We start from the raw sequence: 16,630 nt of genomic DNA on the forward strand, positions 1-16,630 counted from the left end.
ATTGAATAGTCATGTACATTAACACTTAAAAAGATGTGTTTCTCTTGGAGATTTGTTGAGATTCAAACGGTGTTCTTGTATAGTTCTTGTACAGCTGAATGTAACATTCGTGTATAGTAGCAGTTCCTGTACAGCTGAATGTAACATTCGTGTACGGTAGCAGTTCCTGTACAGCTGAATGTAACACTCGTGTACGGTAGCAGTTCCTGTACAGCTGAATGTAACACTCGTGTACGACAGCAGTTCCTGTACAGCTGAATGTAACACTCGTGTACGGCAGCAGTTCCTGTACAGCTGAATGTAACACTCGTGTACGGCAGCAGTTCCTGTACAGCTGAATGTAACACTCGTGTACGGCAGCAGTTCCTGTACAGCTGAATGTAACATTCGTGTACGGCAGCAGTTCCTGTACAGCTGAATGTAACATTTGTGTACCGTAGCAGTTCCTGTACAGCTGAATGTAACATTTGTGTACCGTAGCAGTTCCTGTACAGCTGAATGTAACATTCGTGTACGGCAGCAGTTCCTGTACAGCTGAATGTAACATTCGTGTACGGCAGCAGTTCCTGTACAGCTGAATGTAACATTTGTGTACCGTAGCAGTTCCTGTACAGCTGAATGTAACATTTGTGTACCGTAGCAGTTCCTATACAGCTGAATGTAACATTCAAATGCTATTTTCCTTTAAACGTTCATGTGTCCTACTTTGAGGAAATCCTGTGTTCTGTTCATCCATGATGTAATAGCTTCATGTGTGTGGGATGTTCCAATACTGCAATGGAGGTTTATTCTGTCAAAGATTTTGTCTTATAAGACATTTATATTTATTTTGATACCAGCAAGTTATTAAAATCAGTAAAAGACAGTTTTGAGAATGTGAGCTATATGTATTGCAGGACTTTTTCCTTCTCCCTGTAATTTAAAGAAAATGTTTTTACTGAGAATGTATTGCGTTTTTGTGTAATTATCTTTGTTTGTCATCATATAAAATACAAATAAAAAGAAAGAAAAAGAAAAAAAATTGAAATGATTAAACAAGTGTATGTTATAAATTCATTTTATGTTTGTGGAAAGACATTTCCACAATATATGGCTGGAGAAAAAAACAATTTAATGGAGTTCAACCTGCTGTTTACGTCCAAGTTAGTCAGTGATCACATTGAAGTTAGACTGATTTGTATGCTTGTAAACAAATATCAACCTAACAGATGTCCTACTCCGGGCTGTGACGGGTCAGGCCATGTCACTGGTAACTACGCATCACACCGCAGTCTGTCTGGTTGTCCACGAGCGGCCAAGCTAAAAAAGATCCTGGGTAAAGAAGGGGACCGTAAGGAGGATGAACCCCTGAGGTAAGAAATTTTAGGAGGAGACAGCTACTTCATTGATTTAAAAGGTGTTAGTCTGATATTATACATTTAAGATTAGTGAAACCGGTTTTTTTTACCTCATAAGGGAACAGCTCTTTGTGACTAATGCATGGAAAATGCCAAATCGTCGCGTCTGTCGTCCTACAACCTTTTTGCTTAAAATAACTACTAGTCATTAACAGTTTTGTGGATTTGAACCAAATTTGGTCAGAAGCAACCCTAGGAAAAGGGAAATGTACTTTAAATGAATAGTTAGTCTAGGTCCTTAAAGGATATCTAGCAAATTCTTTAAAATCCTACTTGTGTAGGAATGACAGGATTCTGTCCAAATATGGTCTGAATCATCTATTGGTGAAAGAGAGGTCTACACCTCATTGGATGGGAAGGGGCAGAGGCCATTAGTGGAAATTCTGTGATCTTCAACTTATCAAATTCTTTAAAACCCTACTTCTTCTGTAGTGATTCAAAGATTCTTCCCAGTTTGAACCATTTCTGGTTGAAAGGACACCCCCCCCCCCTCCTTGTTTCTTAATAGGATATTATCTGAAGCTTTCTTGGATGACTTGTGTTTGACCACAAAGTCAACTTAATAGCTGAATTAGCCAGGTGAGCGATACATGCCCCATGGGGATGTTTTTGGTTTTTTTTTAAAGAAGGGCTACAAGTTTACAGAGCCTCATATATGTTTTTGTTTGTACTAAATTGTTAAAATGTGTAAGAGGAATGAAGATTAAGAAAAATGTCTTCTTGTTTAAATAACTTCATCAAAACAAATTGTTTCATTAAATTATATCTGGCTTTTTGGGCATTTTCATTCTTGTTATGTAGATGCATAGAGCACAGCACATATCAAGATCTTATTATTGACCATCTTCTTACAGTAATTGCTCTATATATGTTCCCTATATGAAAAGTGACTCATCTGTAGCTAACATGATTAATGAGAGATGAACGTGACAAGTCAGTATGTTTGGACCTGGTAATGAACCAAACATCTTGAGATAGATACCATCTCTAGCATAGGTGTAGAATTATCTTGGGTATCTAAATATTCGGAGTTTATATTGAGCAATTGCACAAGAAGTCTGAATGATGAAATGGTATCCTGGTGATGGTCTGGCTTAATCTGTACAAGACGGGTGTGGAACACTTGTATGTGTGACCTAACACTTCTAGACTGATTAGTGCTTGATATTCTAATGTAATAACAGCTGTGCAGTTATTTGAAGACTTCTGTAAGCATCTCTTACCCTGCCTCACTTTGGTGAACATCACTAATAATTGTGTGCTAATTTGAATTCAGTTGACAATGTTCCTTTAATTTACAAACAAATGAAATTTCATTTCACAGATTAAGAAAGATCTTGATGGTACTAGGAGGGATAGGGTGGGGATATTTTACACTCCATACAAGGAGTAAGACACCAAATTGTGATAATTCTCTCTTTAAAATAGTATAATAATTAGTATTATGCTAATGAGAAAACTCCTAAATCTTCAAAATATAAGATGTTGTTCACTATAGATTTCTAGCTTATTAGGATGTCTTGGCTGTTAATTTCATGCCAGCTCTGTATAGTTATAGGTTGTTGATATATTCTGTTTTAAAGTTAATTAGAATTTACAAGAAATTAATTAGAATTTACAAGAAGTGTAGAATACAGAATTTTGAATTCAGTTAAGATTGCTGTTAACAGAATCAAATACAGATTTCACCTTCCCAAACTTACAAACTTCTGAAACTTCAGGACAAAAGTTCAGGGGCCATTTTGTTTTACTTTGTTTCTCCGTGATGATCATGCATGAATGATTTTAAATAAAAAGAATTGATGTAAAATTCAGAAATATTTCTAAGCCATTTGAAATTTAAAGCTTGTAAAGCTAGTTTTTAAATTAATAATCTGACTGATACAGTTGTATTGATTACTTACAATTATAGAAAATATATATCCCTAAAGGAAGAGCCTCTTTTCACAGACTAATTTCATATTTTGTCGCATGTTTTGAATTTCCAGCTACTCACCATTAAGCCAGTGGGCATGTAGACTTATTAACACAATTTGCTTGTAGATGTCCAATTCCAGGGTGTGATGGGACAGGTCATGTGACCGGAAAGTATTTGTCTCATCGCAGGTACTTGAGTGTCAACACCTTCTATTGTCTTGTTAATGTTTAGATGTCATGTCCGATATCAGCAACTCCAGATGCACTTTTCTCAGATAAAGTCGCATGAATTTCTGTGGTACATATTTCTCTTCATGCATCTTCATTTCTGCCAAATTTCCTGGAATTTTATTCATGAATGTTGTCTTTATTGCACTTCATTTTTTAAGTCAACACTTGCACTTTTTGTGCTCTTCTTGATAGACCGAGAATTGTCACCAATATGATCATCTTTAAGCGTGTTTAGCCCAGCATCATCTGGTGGTGAACTATTGAACTATTGCCCGTCGTCCGTCCGTCCATAAACAATTTTTGTTATCGCTATTTCTTGATATAAGCTGCTGGCTAGATCTGATGCTGCCTATCAGCAATGCTGATCCTCCAAAAAAAAAAGGTGGAAACTCAGTTTTATGGGACATTGAAAGGTCTGTTCAATATATATGTACAACACAAAATAAGAAATTTTTGAAATTGAATAATCTCCCCACCCTGCCACCTCTCCAAGCCTTATGTAGTTTCTGACTCTGATTCTACTTCTTTCTGGATTTATAGGTCACCTGAGACAAAGTCTCACAGTGACTTATTGCAATCACCTTCATCTGGTGTTGTGCATCCTTAAACAATTTCACATTTTCGACTTCTTCACCAAAAAAAATCTGATTTTAATGAAATTTTGCAGAAACCCTCCCTGGTCGAAGATGAACCGAAATTATGAATTATACAGTCCCCCACAGGGGCCTGAGGGGCAGGACCAAATGGGGTCAAATTGACTTAAATGTCGAAAATCATCTTCTCATAACCCTGATATGGTGGAATCAAATACTCCTTATGAATGAAAGCATCTTAAAGTGCTTTACCAAAATTGTGAATTTCATGGCCCCAGGGTCTCATATTTCCCTGTGGGGAGGGGGTAAATTTGACTAGTTTATATAGCAAAACTAGATTTTTGAGCATAATTAGTTTAATTTCCATTGGAAATATTTCCAACTTGGTTAGAATTTTGAGTGAATGATGACTTCTTGATGAAATGCCCAAATTGACCCCGGCTGACCCCCAGGGGCTGATAAGCGGGGCCAAAAGGTGTCAAATTGACTTAGATTTCAAAAATCTTCTTCTCAACATGGAGTTTATGGTAGAATCAAATCTTCTTAACGACTAGGAGGGTCTTAGGTGCTTTGCTGAAGTAGTGAATTTCATGGCTTACTATAGTCAGTGTCACAATGTCTTTTTAATGACATTCGAAAGCTACTTACCCTTTTAACCTTTATATACAATATTGTTTATCTCTGGTCAAGTCTGCTAGGCCTCTTGTTTTTATATTGCACAATTGGATGACAACTTTTTCCTTGAAGAGAGAACTTGGTAAAAATGATCACACACTTTTCCCCTGAGATGTAGAATGAGGGAGATGTAACTGATTGGAGGTTTTAGAGGTTGACACCTGTGACCTCTATATCTTTGATCCTTGTCAATGCTCTGCTAACAGTATCTTTATTGTTGAGGAGACTGAAGGTTTATTAACATTTGATCCGATGTAGACCAGATTAAATATGGAAGTGATCAGTCGGAGATCAACATCATTGTTACTAAGCATTGTCATTTTTTATTAGTCTGTTTGATATAAAAGTCACTAAGAATTTTCACATCACAAATCTTATAATCACTGAAATATAACCTATAAGACTTCAGTACAAAAATGGAAATCAAACAGCTGGATGATGGCGGGAATCCTGTCTGAAGTAGAAGAATTAAAGCTAGAATCAGTTCAGCTTGGGATAAGTGGGTTCTTCTGAGAGAAATTGACTAGTTTTGCATGAACAAGGACTTTTCATGACACTGAACATTTCAACAGAAATTTTGATAGATTAGTTTTTTCAAGAAACAATTGAGATGATAACATAATGAATCATTTATTGGTAATTGACCAGTAGATAATGATATCTGATGTACTAGATATAATCCACATACTTTAAGTGCTTTAGCGAATATGACATTTGTAGAACACGATAGAACAGTGGACATAGTCACATGGGGTCATAAATAATACTGAATATCTCCAAAATTTCACGACGTTTAGTGAAATACTTTGTCAATTCATCATCCTAAAAAGCCCTAGTTCTGGAGAAAAATAAATAAGGTCAAGGTCTCTTGAAGGAGTATTCTGTCCAAGCTGCAAAATTTCTGGCTGTACCTTTTGAGAACTCGTTCTAATGACTTAAAACTATTATTAGCATCAAACTATTTTCCTTTGGTCAGTTTGGACATAAAATTAGTGGGAATACTCCCAGCCAAATGTCTAAATATAGCATTGGAAAAATTGGAATTGAAATGTTTACTTATAACAACGCAAACCTATTATGACGCAATTAGGGCTGTGCAAATGTTCATAAATTGATCTAGCTTGAGCTGTAAAAATATTTGCAAATTGAAAATCATGTGTTTGTTTAAATGGTAAATTAAGGTAAACATTTTCCAAAGATCGTAAGTAGATAGTTTTCTTCAAAAGCATCGTATGAAATCCTGACTTGTGTGGAATATCCCTTTAACAACGAAGGACCATGTTATTCCAAGCTTTGTGCATTAGATTGCTACTCTGTATAGTTTCCTTGTGATGTCTGTTGTTATGTTTACTATATATAACTGTTGACACATTTGGTCACTATCATGATTGTTTGATCTTTGTTGCCAGTTGCATGTGTTGCTATACCTACTTGTTGATATGTATCTGTAGTTTGATGTAAATTGTTATTGTCAAAATCTACAAAATCTTCAAATGTATGTCCACTGCTTTTTTTTTTTTAGCTCACCTGCTTCGAAAAACGGGTGAATTCATGTCATGTTGCGGCATCTGTTGTCAGTCGTCCATCTGTCATAGGTCACCTGAGACAAAGTCTGGTGGGGACCTATTGTGATCTCCTTTTATCTAATAATGTTTGGTGTCTGTTGTATATATGAAACTTTAAAGCTAACCTGATCTGAAACATTGTTGGATGAATTAATGTTTGGTCTCAGCCCCTTGGGGTTGGAGGGGCTAGGCCCAGTACGGGAAATAAAGTAAGTTATTTAAAATCTTACTCTTCATGTAGAATTGAATAGATATTTCCCAAATTTGGTTTGGAGCATTCTTTGGTGAAGAGGAATCAGTTTTGCATAGACTCAAGATCTCTGTGCTCTTGGAGGTAAGGGGTGGGCCCAATAGGGGAAAATGAGTCAATTCTTTAAAGCCCTGCTCCTTCTGTAGGAGTGAATGGATATTGCCCAAATTTGGTTTGAAGTATTCTTGAGTTGGGGGGATTCAGTTTTATATAAATGGTACATCCCCTGGAGCGGAAGGGATGTGGTCCTAGCTGATGTGGAAAAGGAAATTCTTGATAATCCTTCTTCCGTGCAAGAATATTGTCCAAGTTTGGTCTGAAGCAATTTTTATGAATAGTGAATCTGACTTCAGTTTGACCACAAGGCCAGGATGCAATAGGGAAATTGTTTTAGAAATTATTTCCATGTTTGAAATTCTTTGTTGAATGGCTGAAATAGCTAAATTAGCCAGGTGGTCGATGCAGGCCCCATGGGTCTCTTTTTACCATCACAACATCAAATTTTATGTAGAATTTGAATATACATTCAAAAGCATGTTCCCATGTTTGTGTGTAATAATGATATGAAAGTAGTGAATGTGTCTTGTAATGGTAAAACATTAGCCTGTTTATTTTTGCATATTTGTTTATATTTAAGCTATAAGTATTTAAATGATGGATTCAGCTTGATACCCTGATTTTGATTAAGTGAAATTGATATGGGGTTGTTGGCAGAAATAAATTTATTTGAAAATGTTTCCTCAAACTGCCATAGGTGTTGAGATACCTGTTCCTGAAAATCAGTATCATGATTGAGGATTCACCAATATTCTCAGCCAGTACTGTTTATCATAGTGTTTAAAATACCATATGATGGTAATGCTGTACAATTACATATTACCAAGGGACTCAAATTTTATTGAATTTAGGGAATAATAGACCTCATGGAATTTACAATTGTATGATAGTGTTAATACATTCTTTTCTTCATATGAACAGTCATCAAAGTGTATACAAAATGTAGCTAGATATTTGATAATTTAGTAGCAATCACTGTACGAAATACATTTTGTATTCTCTGTATAGCTATGTATACATACTTGAATACTGTGAAAAATTCCACAAGTCATGGACAAATGAATTCCTGGATAAAGAGTGTCCATGCTTATCATGATAATCAACAGAAACATCACCTCCACAAAAAATAAGAAAATTGAATGATATGATTCTCTCTAAGAGAAAAAGATACCGTTATGTTGTACAGCTGTGACACTATCAGATGTATTTTGTTTATCTTACAGTGCCTCTGGATGTCCTCTTGCCAATAAACACAAACTTCAGAGACAGCTCCTGGCCAGCTTGGATGGTCAGGACCCAGAACTAGCAAAGTCACTGAAAATGGATGGCGTTGTGTAAGATATTTTGTCTTAAAGATGGAATCAAAATTCACTTCAGATTATGTTTTCACTATTTCTGTTGTGGCCTATTCCATTTCAGGAAACTGTTGAATTAAAATTGTTAATAGTTCATTGTAGATTAGCACATGTGAAGAAATTTTGGTGAAGTTTTACTACTGGTTGTAGTGATATACATTGTTTAGGTTCTATCTATCTCATTTCAGGTGCCCCACTCCAGGATGTGATGGATCTGGGCATGCTAACGGCAGCTTCCTATCTCATCGCAGCCTGTCTGGCTGTCCAAGGGCCACCCAGGCCATGAAAAAAGCCAAACTTAGTCCTGCAGAGCTCACTACTCTTCATATGAAACTCCAGAATGGGGAAGGTACATATAAAATAATGCTAAGCTGGAAAGAAAGAGTGGTATATCATAAGCAGAGTGACAGCAGTGTTATGAGTGAGAGGTAGTGTGCCTTCAACTTTTCCAGTTAAACAACATCTTTTCAATAACCATTAGAACAAATGTCATGGTATTTGTTTTGTGGGTTTCTGGGATAAAGCCCAACTAAGTTTGCAAAAGGAAATGACCTTGACCCATATTTAAGTTCACAGGGGCTGAATTTGTTAAAACCTTTATACATTGACCCATATACAATTCACAGCGGCTGAATTTGTTAAAACCTTTAGATGAATTCTTCTGACTAACCAAGACGCCCATTAGCATGGCATTAGACTGATAGTTTCCTAGTATGAAGACTAAAAAGAAATGACCTTGACCCATATTTAAGTTCACAGGGGTAAAATTTGTTAAAAGCTTTAAATGACTGCTTCTGTCTAACCAAAAGACACAGAAGAATGGTATTTGGCTGATAGATTCCTAGGATGAAGTGTATTCATTGGCATCAAGCAATCTTGTTCTCCTGCTCATCTCATAGAGAAATTTCTGGATTTTTTGCTTTAAATATTATCATTTTGAACGCTAAATTTCTTATGACAGATTTAGAGGAAGATGAAGAATTTCAGCAGATGGATGAAGAAATATCAGAACTGCGGTCCTCAAATATGGCTGTTGAGTCCACAGTGATCAAATTGAGATCAGAAGTTTCAAGTCTGGAGAACCAGGTCCATCAGGAGGAGAAGGAAAATTTTGCCATTGCCCAGCAGAATGAAAATCTCAAAAACTACCTCAACACATTAAAGAAGGAAATTCTGGGGGTGTTAGCTAGTCAGAACATTCCTCACCTCAATCCAAGCTTGGTAAATGAGGACAACTTAGAGGCCTGCATCAGTCAGCTACAGAGCTTATATGCCAACCACTCAGGGGATGGTAATGTCTTCTATAACACTGTCAACATATCTGTCTCAGAAATACAGGTAGCTTAGTCTACATCAACATAGCTGTCTCAGAAATACAGGTGGCTTAGTCTACATCAACATAGCTGTCTCAGAAATACAGGTGGCTTAGTCTACATCAACATAGCTGTCTCAGAAATACAGGTGGCTTAGTCTACATCAACATTGCTGTCTCAGAAATACAGGTGGCATAGTCTACATCAACATAGCTGTCTCAGAAATACAGGTGGCTTAGTCTACATCAACATAGCTGTCTCAGAAATACATGTGGCTAAGTCTACATCAACATAGCTGTCTCAGAAATACATGTGGCTAAGTCTACATCAACATAGCTGTCTCAGAAATACATGTGGCGTAGTCTACATCAACATAGCTGTCTCAGAAATACAGGTAGCGTAGTCTACACCAACATAGATGTCTCAGAAATACAGGTGGCTTAGTCTACATCAACAAAGTTGTCTCAGAAATACAGGTGGCATAGTTTACATCAACATAGCTGTCTCAGAAATACAGGTGGCTTAGTCTGAACAACGTAATGTCTCGGAAATACAGGTGGCATAGTCTACAGTTCTGTAGCCAGCTCAGAAATACAGCTGGCTTAGTCTACAGTTCTTTAGCCAGCTCAGAAATACAGCTGGCTAAGTCTACAGTTCTGTAGCCAGCTCAGAAATACAGCTGGCTTAGTCTACAGTTCTTTAGCCAGTTCAGAAATACAGCTGGCTTAGTCTACAGTTCTGTAGCCAGCTCAGAAATACAGCTGGCTTAGTCTACAGTTCTGTAGCCAGCTCAGAAATACAGCTGGCTTAGTCTACAGTTCTGTAGCCAGCTCAGAAATACAGCTGGCTTAGTCTACAGTTCTGTAGCCAGCTCAGAAATACAGCTGGCTTAGTCTACAGTTCTGTAGCCAGCTCAGAAATACAGCTGGTTTAGTCTACAGTTCTGTAGCCAGCTCAGAAATACAGCTGGTTTAGTCTATAGTCCTGCTGTCATCTAAGTAATGTTATAGTTCTGTCAAGTTAGCGGTCACAAAATATAGCTGGCTTAGCATTATCGTTTTTGTCAGATTCCATATTTCTAGCTATTTCAACTGATACCTGCAGCACTGAGACAGGGTGTCATAGTTATCAGAGAATATTTTCTTAACCATGGTAGGGAGACTGGGATATAACTTTACAAGTTTATGAAAGAGGTAAAGAAGTATACATAAGGCCACATTGTGTGACAGAAAAATAAAGAACTGAGGCAGAAACTGTGTGACAGGAATGATGAGAATTGAGATATCACAAAGCTGTCCACAGTGATAATATATTATAAATATGTGTAAAATCATTTCCTGTCTTTACCTCATCAATAAATGTGGCTGAATCATTATTCATTTCCATGAAAATCAATTAATGAATGTCAAGTAAGCGAAAACTAAAGTTAAAAAAAGAAAATGCTTTAAGTATGAAAGATTTGTTTATTTATTAATCCATTAGTGGTGCTTCATGTCATCATCATGATTTGATGATACTTCCTGTCTCATTGCTGGCCAAGGGGACAGAACTCAATGGAACAGGTGAAAATAAAGGGAGGTAATGCATACATCTGACAAAATGTGTCAATAAAATTATATTGTTTGTGTGATGTGATTTGTCTCAACCTAGCTCTACAACTTAAGTCATCATCTTTACTGTCTCCTCACCCAATGTTTTACTGACTTCGGTATTCTGTAGCTACCAATATATTAAAGTTGTAATGACTTTCATTGCAAAACGTCAACATTCCCCCACATTACCTTTTTGGCAGAAACGAATATCTCTGACCAATATACATGACATTTCAGTTGGTTGAAATGTCTTATCCCATTTTATTAGGTCACCTGAGACAAAGTCCTTAAACTTTAAACATTTTTGACTTCTTCTCAAAAACTCCTGTACTGATTTCAGTGAAATGTTGCAGAAGCCTTCCCTCGTCACAGATCAACCAAAATAGTTACTTAGATGGTCCCAAACCCCCAGGGGCCTGAGGAGTGGGACCAAAAAGGGTCAAATTGACTTAAATTTCAAAAAGTCTTCTTCACATCACCCAGATGTGGTAGAATCAAATTATTTCATAGACTGAAACATCTTAAAGTGCTTTACCAAAAGTATGAATTAAATGGCCCCCAGGGTCTCACATTTACCTGTGGGGAGGGCGTAAAATTTACTATTGGTTGTATAGGAAAATAGATGTTTGATCATAATTTATTTAATTTCTATTGGAAATATTCATACTTAGAATTATGAGCAAAAGATGACACCTTGATGATATGGGCATATTGATCTTGGCTGATACTGAGGGGCTGATTGGCAGTCCAAAAGGGGTCAAACTTACTCAAATTTCAAACACACAGATGTAAATCAAATAAACAGAATCAAATGGATGGAAGCATCAGAAGGTAATTTTCAAAAAATTTGCATTTTATGACCCCAGGGTCAAACATTTCCACCTGGGGAGGGGGTAAAGTTTACTATAGCATTACAGCAAAATTGTGTTTTTGAGTAAAACATTGTTTGTTTTCTATTTGAAATAACTTAGTAAAGAATTATTAGTAAAGGATAACTGTTTTGTTGGTATGCATGTATTGACATGGACTCCAACCCAAATGGCTTATAACATATCATTTAAGTCTCAGTATTATCACAATTTAGTTTTCCTGACAGTGGAAAGCTACTTACTCTTTAACTTTATATTCAATATTGTTTACCTCAGGTGATGTCAAGGCCGCGAGGCCTCTTGTTGAAATAATATGTATACTCACTTATGCTTATAGCTCACCTTGTTCAAAGGACCATTGAGCTTATGCCATACTATTGATTTCAGATTGTCTGTCAACTTTGTCTGCAAATCACAGCTAGTCATGAACAATTGAATAGATTTTCACCAAATTTGGTCAGAAGCATCCTCGGAGAAGCAGAACAAATTTTGTGTAAATGAACTGGGTCTCGGCGCTCTGGTGTTGAAGGGGCAGGACCCAGTAGGATAAATAGAGCGAATGCTTTAAAATCCTACTCTTCCTTCAGAAATAGCTGGATAATGCCAAAATTTGGTCTGATGCATTCTTTGGTAATGGGGAATAATATATTGTACAAATAGTGGTTCTTGGCCCCCTGGGCGAGAAAGTATTAGTTCTAATAGGGGAAATAAAGCTGATATTTTAAAATCCTACTCCTCCAGTAGAGGTGATAGGATTTTACTCAAATTCAGTTTTGTGTAAATGGTGGGTCTTTTTGAGGATGGGACCAAACACAGGAAAAGGACAAATTCTTTAACATTTTGAAAAAATGTCTTGATTTTATCCAAATTGGTCTGAATGTAGTAAAAGGAAAATGGCAGGTCCAGGGTGGGAGAGACAAGACCCGGGTAGGGAGAGACCAGACCCGGGGTGGGAGAGACAAGACCCAAAAGGGGAAATAGTCCTTCTTTTGTGGAAATGTCTTGATTCTGTCCCAATGTGGTGAGAACATGCTCTGGTTGAAAGGAACTCTGTTTTGTATATACCAGAGTCTGACTTCCTACTCTCAAAGAGCATACCAGGTACTAGGTTTTTAAAAATCCTTCTGTACAAAGATCTTGTTGGCATTTGGTTTGAAGCATTCAGTGAATGGGGCTTAATTTTGTATAAGCAATGGATCTGACTTAAGTCTGACTACAAGACTGACTGTATATCTGAATTAGCCAGACTATCATTGCAGGCCTCATGAGCCTCTTGTTTTTTCAGTGTTAGCTCTATTTATTATTGTGCTGTGTTATTTATTACATGTTGTGGTGTTTTTTTATTTACATATCAAAGATAGCAGAACAGACTTTAATGAATTATAGTTTGCCATTAAATGTGTTTCAGTGTAGAAAGTGTATCTATACAATTCATTAAGTTTATGATTTTACACCCAAAGCAGTGGCTATATTGTCAGGGATGACATGATTTTACACCCAAAGCAGTGGCTATATTGTCAGGGATGACATGATTTTACACCCAAAGCAGTGGCTATATTGTCAGGGATGACATGATTTTACACCCAAAGCAGTGGCTATTTTGTCTGAGATGTCATTATTTAAGAAATCATGGTGACTTTGTTCATTGCTTTTCTGGTCAACCTCTTAGGAAGGGATTAACGAACATGTTGTATAATTTTAATTGGCCAAAAGTGTAGCCTTTTGACATTTACTTATCATTGACCTTGTGGTAAGCTGTGACAAAGACTATGAGGGGGACCATTATAATGACCTTGTGGTAAGCTGTGACAAAGACTATGAGGGGGACCATTATAATGACCTTGACCTTGTGGTAAGCTGTGACATAGACTATGAGGGGGACCATTATGATGACCTTGTGGCAAGCTGTGACATAGACTATGAGGGGGACCATTATATTGACCTTGACCTTGTGGTAAGCTGTGACATAGACTATGATGGGGACCATTATAATGACCTTGACCTTGTGGTAAGCTGTGACATAGACTATGATGGGGACCATTATAATGACCTTGACCTTGTGGTAAGCTGCGACATAGACTATGAGGGGGACTATTATATTGACCTTGACCTTGTGGTAAGCTGTGACATAGACTATGAGGGGGACCATTATAATGACCTTGACCTTGTGGTAAGCTGTGACATAGACTATGATGGGGACCATTATAATGACCTTGACCTTGTGGTAAGCTGTGAAATAGACTATGAGGGGGACCATTATGATGGCCTTGTGGTAAGCTGTGACATTCACTACCAGAGGGACCATTATAATGATGTTGTGGTAAGCTGTGACATTGACTAGGAGGGGGACCATAATGATGACCTTGTGGTAAGCTGTGACATTGACTAGGAGGGGGACCATTATAATGATGTTGTGGTAAGCTGTGACATAGACTAGGAGGGGGACCATTATGATGGCCTTGTGGTAAGCTGTGACATTCACTACCAGAGGGACCATTATAAAGACCTTGTGGTAAGCTGTGACATTGACTAGGAGGGGGACCATTATGATGACCTTGTGGTAAGCTGTGACATTGACTATGAGAGGGACCATTATAATGACCTTGTGGTAAGCTGTGACATAGACTATGAGGGGGACCATTATAATGACCTTGTGGTAAGCTGTGACATTGACTAGGAGGGGGACCATTATAATGACGTTGTGGTAAGCTGTGACATAGACTATGAGGGGGACCATTATAATAACCTTGTGGTAAGCCATGGTATTGAATTTGGGATTGGCCTGGATATTGCCTATTATTGTTTTTGTTGATTTATCTTGTTTAAACAATAAGTTATTTATAGTAATTTATTTTGTAAGGGTTTGTAGTCTTTCAGCTCTTTTTGCTGTATATTTTAGCCTTAAAATTTGGTATTGTATTAGTTAAGTTGCATTTGTTTTATAAGTTGTTTCATTTTCTATATTATCTACATTTTAATGTTAAATTTCTTTGTATTTCTTCACATTGTTTTATTGCATAACTCATTGATAATTTAATCTGTAATATTCCAAAAATTTTGTTAGGAACATTCCAGTGCATGTTCTGAGTTTAAATAATTTCATCTCCAATAGCTTTTATCACTTCAATATGAACAAATTCCATGACTTGGACTTGGTCCATCCTCCTCCTTTTTAAAGACCATAAGGACCCCCACTGTTATAGCTATACAATCAACACACAAAAACTACCGTTGAGATTGTCATATGTTTTCACAATACTTTCAGAATGAAAAGTGTTATAAAGTTACTATATGCATCTACAATATTTCTTTTATGAAAGTTTATTCTTCAAGAACAACTTCTTTATAAATTATTTATTGAATTCATTCAGAGGTACCATCCTCTAACACAGTATCAAGCAGTCAAGATAGAATGTGACTCTGATCTCTTTGAGGGTACAGGTCTAATTAGAGGAAATAAAATCCTGGTAATTGGATTTTAGGGAATTATTTGATTTCGCTGCATGGGCAGATATTTCAAGGATCCTTGGTCTCTATCAAACTGGAGATATAATTGTTGTATTGTTGTGTTTTAATCTGAGATGGTCACCATGTAGAAGGCTTTTTACATTCCATCTTGTAATATACGAGTAGTTCTAGAGAAGGGATATTTGCACTGTGGGCCAAGTGTTGATACAGGTCTTAAACATTCCATATTCTAGCATCTGCCATTTTGTTTTGATTTTTGAGTTTTATTTGTTGTTGCTTCGTTATAACCTTGCTAATAAAATGTTGATTTATTGATGCCTTGTAATATCCTGTATAACTTAACTGTATAATATGGTATTATATCTTTATGTAAAGAAAGATTTGCGCCATCCTTTTCCAAATAGTACATTTTACATACCTCAAAATTAAAAGTTATTTTTAGTAGGCGTGAAAAAATGTGAAAAATTCACTTAATATTTCATTATCTCACCCTCATCAAACCATTTAAATCAATGTCATTTTGTTCTGCATGAACACTTGGTTATGAGAGATGTTTTTGTATCAGAGTACATAACCAGAAAAACTGCCAATTCATGTGAACAAATTGTTGTGTTGGGTCATGTTGTGGTGCAAACTGAGGTGACCCCTTCTAGAAGCCTTACAAACTTGCCTTAAACTTTGATACTAAACACCTAGATGTTGTAGACATTCAGGGCCAAACAGTTTTCCTAATTTCCTTTAAAGCAAATCTTAGAATTATCCTTTGAGAAATTTCTTTTAAGAAAACCCAAGTCATATTAAAATAAACAGGTGCATGGTTAGTTTGCCTGTGTTATCTTTCTTTACGCAGAATCATTCAATCTGGCAGGCACCCCATATTTATATAACCAATGAGCATTCAAACTGACATAAATCCATCTGACATGTTGTATTACTGATTTTGCTGTTCCTGCATACAGCCAATTGATGATTTAATAAATTTAATGTTATTTATTCAGTAATTGACATGATTGAGATGTAAGTTATAAGTGTAAATGAGTGGAAGTGTTTCATAAACATTTACTGGAATGTAAAGTTTCTATCTACAACCAGTTGATCAATGTCTGCTGCAGTTGTCTCCCTTCGCTTTTGTTAACTTACAATGTCTCCGATATGTAAACCAGTTAAAGTGTTGTGTAAAAAATGTGCAATATTTTATATAATTGTAATAAATGCTTTACATTTTCAATTGTGTTCCACTTCATTTGATTCACTCCTGAAAAGGAAACCAACATTATACAATTATTAACATTACATCAGGTCATTATATAGATTTATCTACCTGACAAAGTGACAGAAAATCGAGGTG

General features: G+C 36.5%; 1 protein-coding gene across 1 annotated transcript in view; it reads left to right on the plus strand.

The window, feature by feature from the left end:
• Positions 1 to 9,387, plus strand: part of LOC132560345 (myelin transcription factor 1-like) — a 68,600-nt gene extending 59,213 nt beyond the window's left edge. The window contains exons 17-21 of the mRNA XM_060225017.1: positions 1,209 to 1,352; positions 3,441 to 3,503; positions 7,909 to 8,019; positions 8,229 to 8,389; positions 9,002 to 9,387. Coding sequence (XP_060081000.1) covers positions 1,209 to 1,352; positions 3,441 to 3,503; positions 7,909 to 8,019; positions 8,229 to 8,389; positions 9,002 to 9,387 — 865 coding nt within the window. The remainder of the gene's footprint in view (positions 1 to 1,208; positions 1,353 to 3,440; positions 3,504 to 7,908; positions 8,020 to 8,228; positions 8,390 to 9,001) is intronic.
• The last annotated feature ends 7,243 nt before the right edge of the window (positions 9,388 to 16,630 follow it).

The sequence above is a fragment of the Ylistrum balloti genome, unplaced genomic scaffold (genome assembly GCF_031769215.1).
Source record: "Ylistrum balloti isolate Yb309-2 unplaced genomic scaffold, AGI_CSIRO_Ybal_v1 Utg371052, whole genome shotgun sequence".
NCBI lineage: Eukaryota > Metazoa > Mollusca > Bivalvia > Pectinida > Pectinidae > Ylistrum > Ylistrum balloti.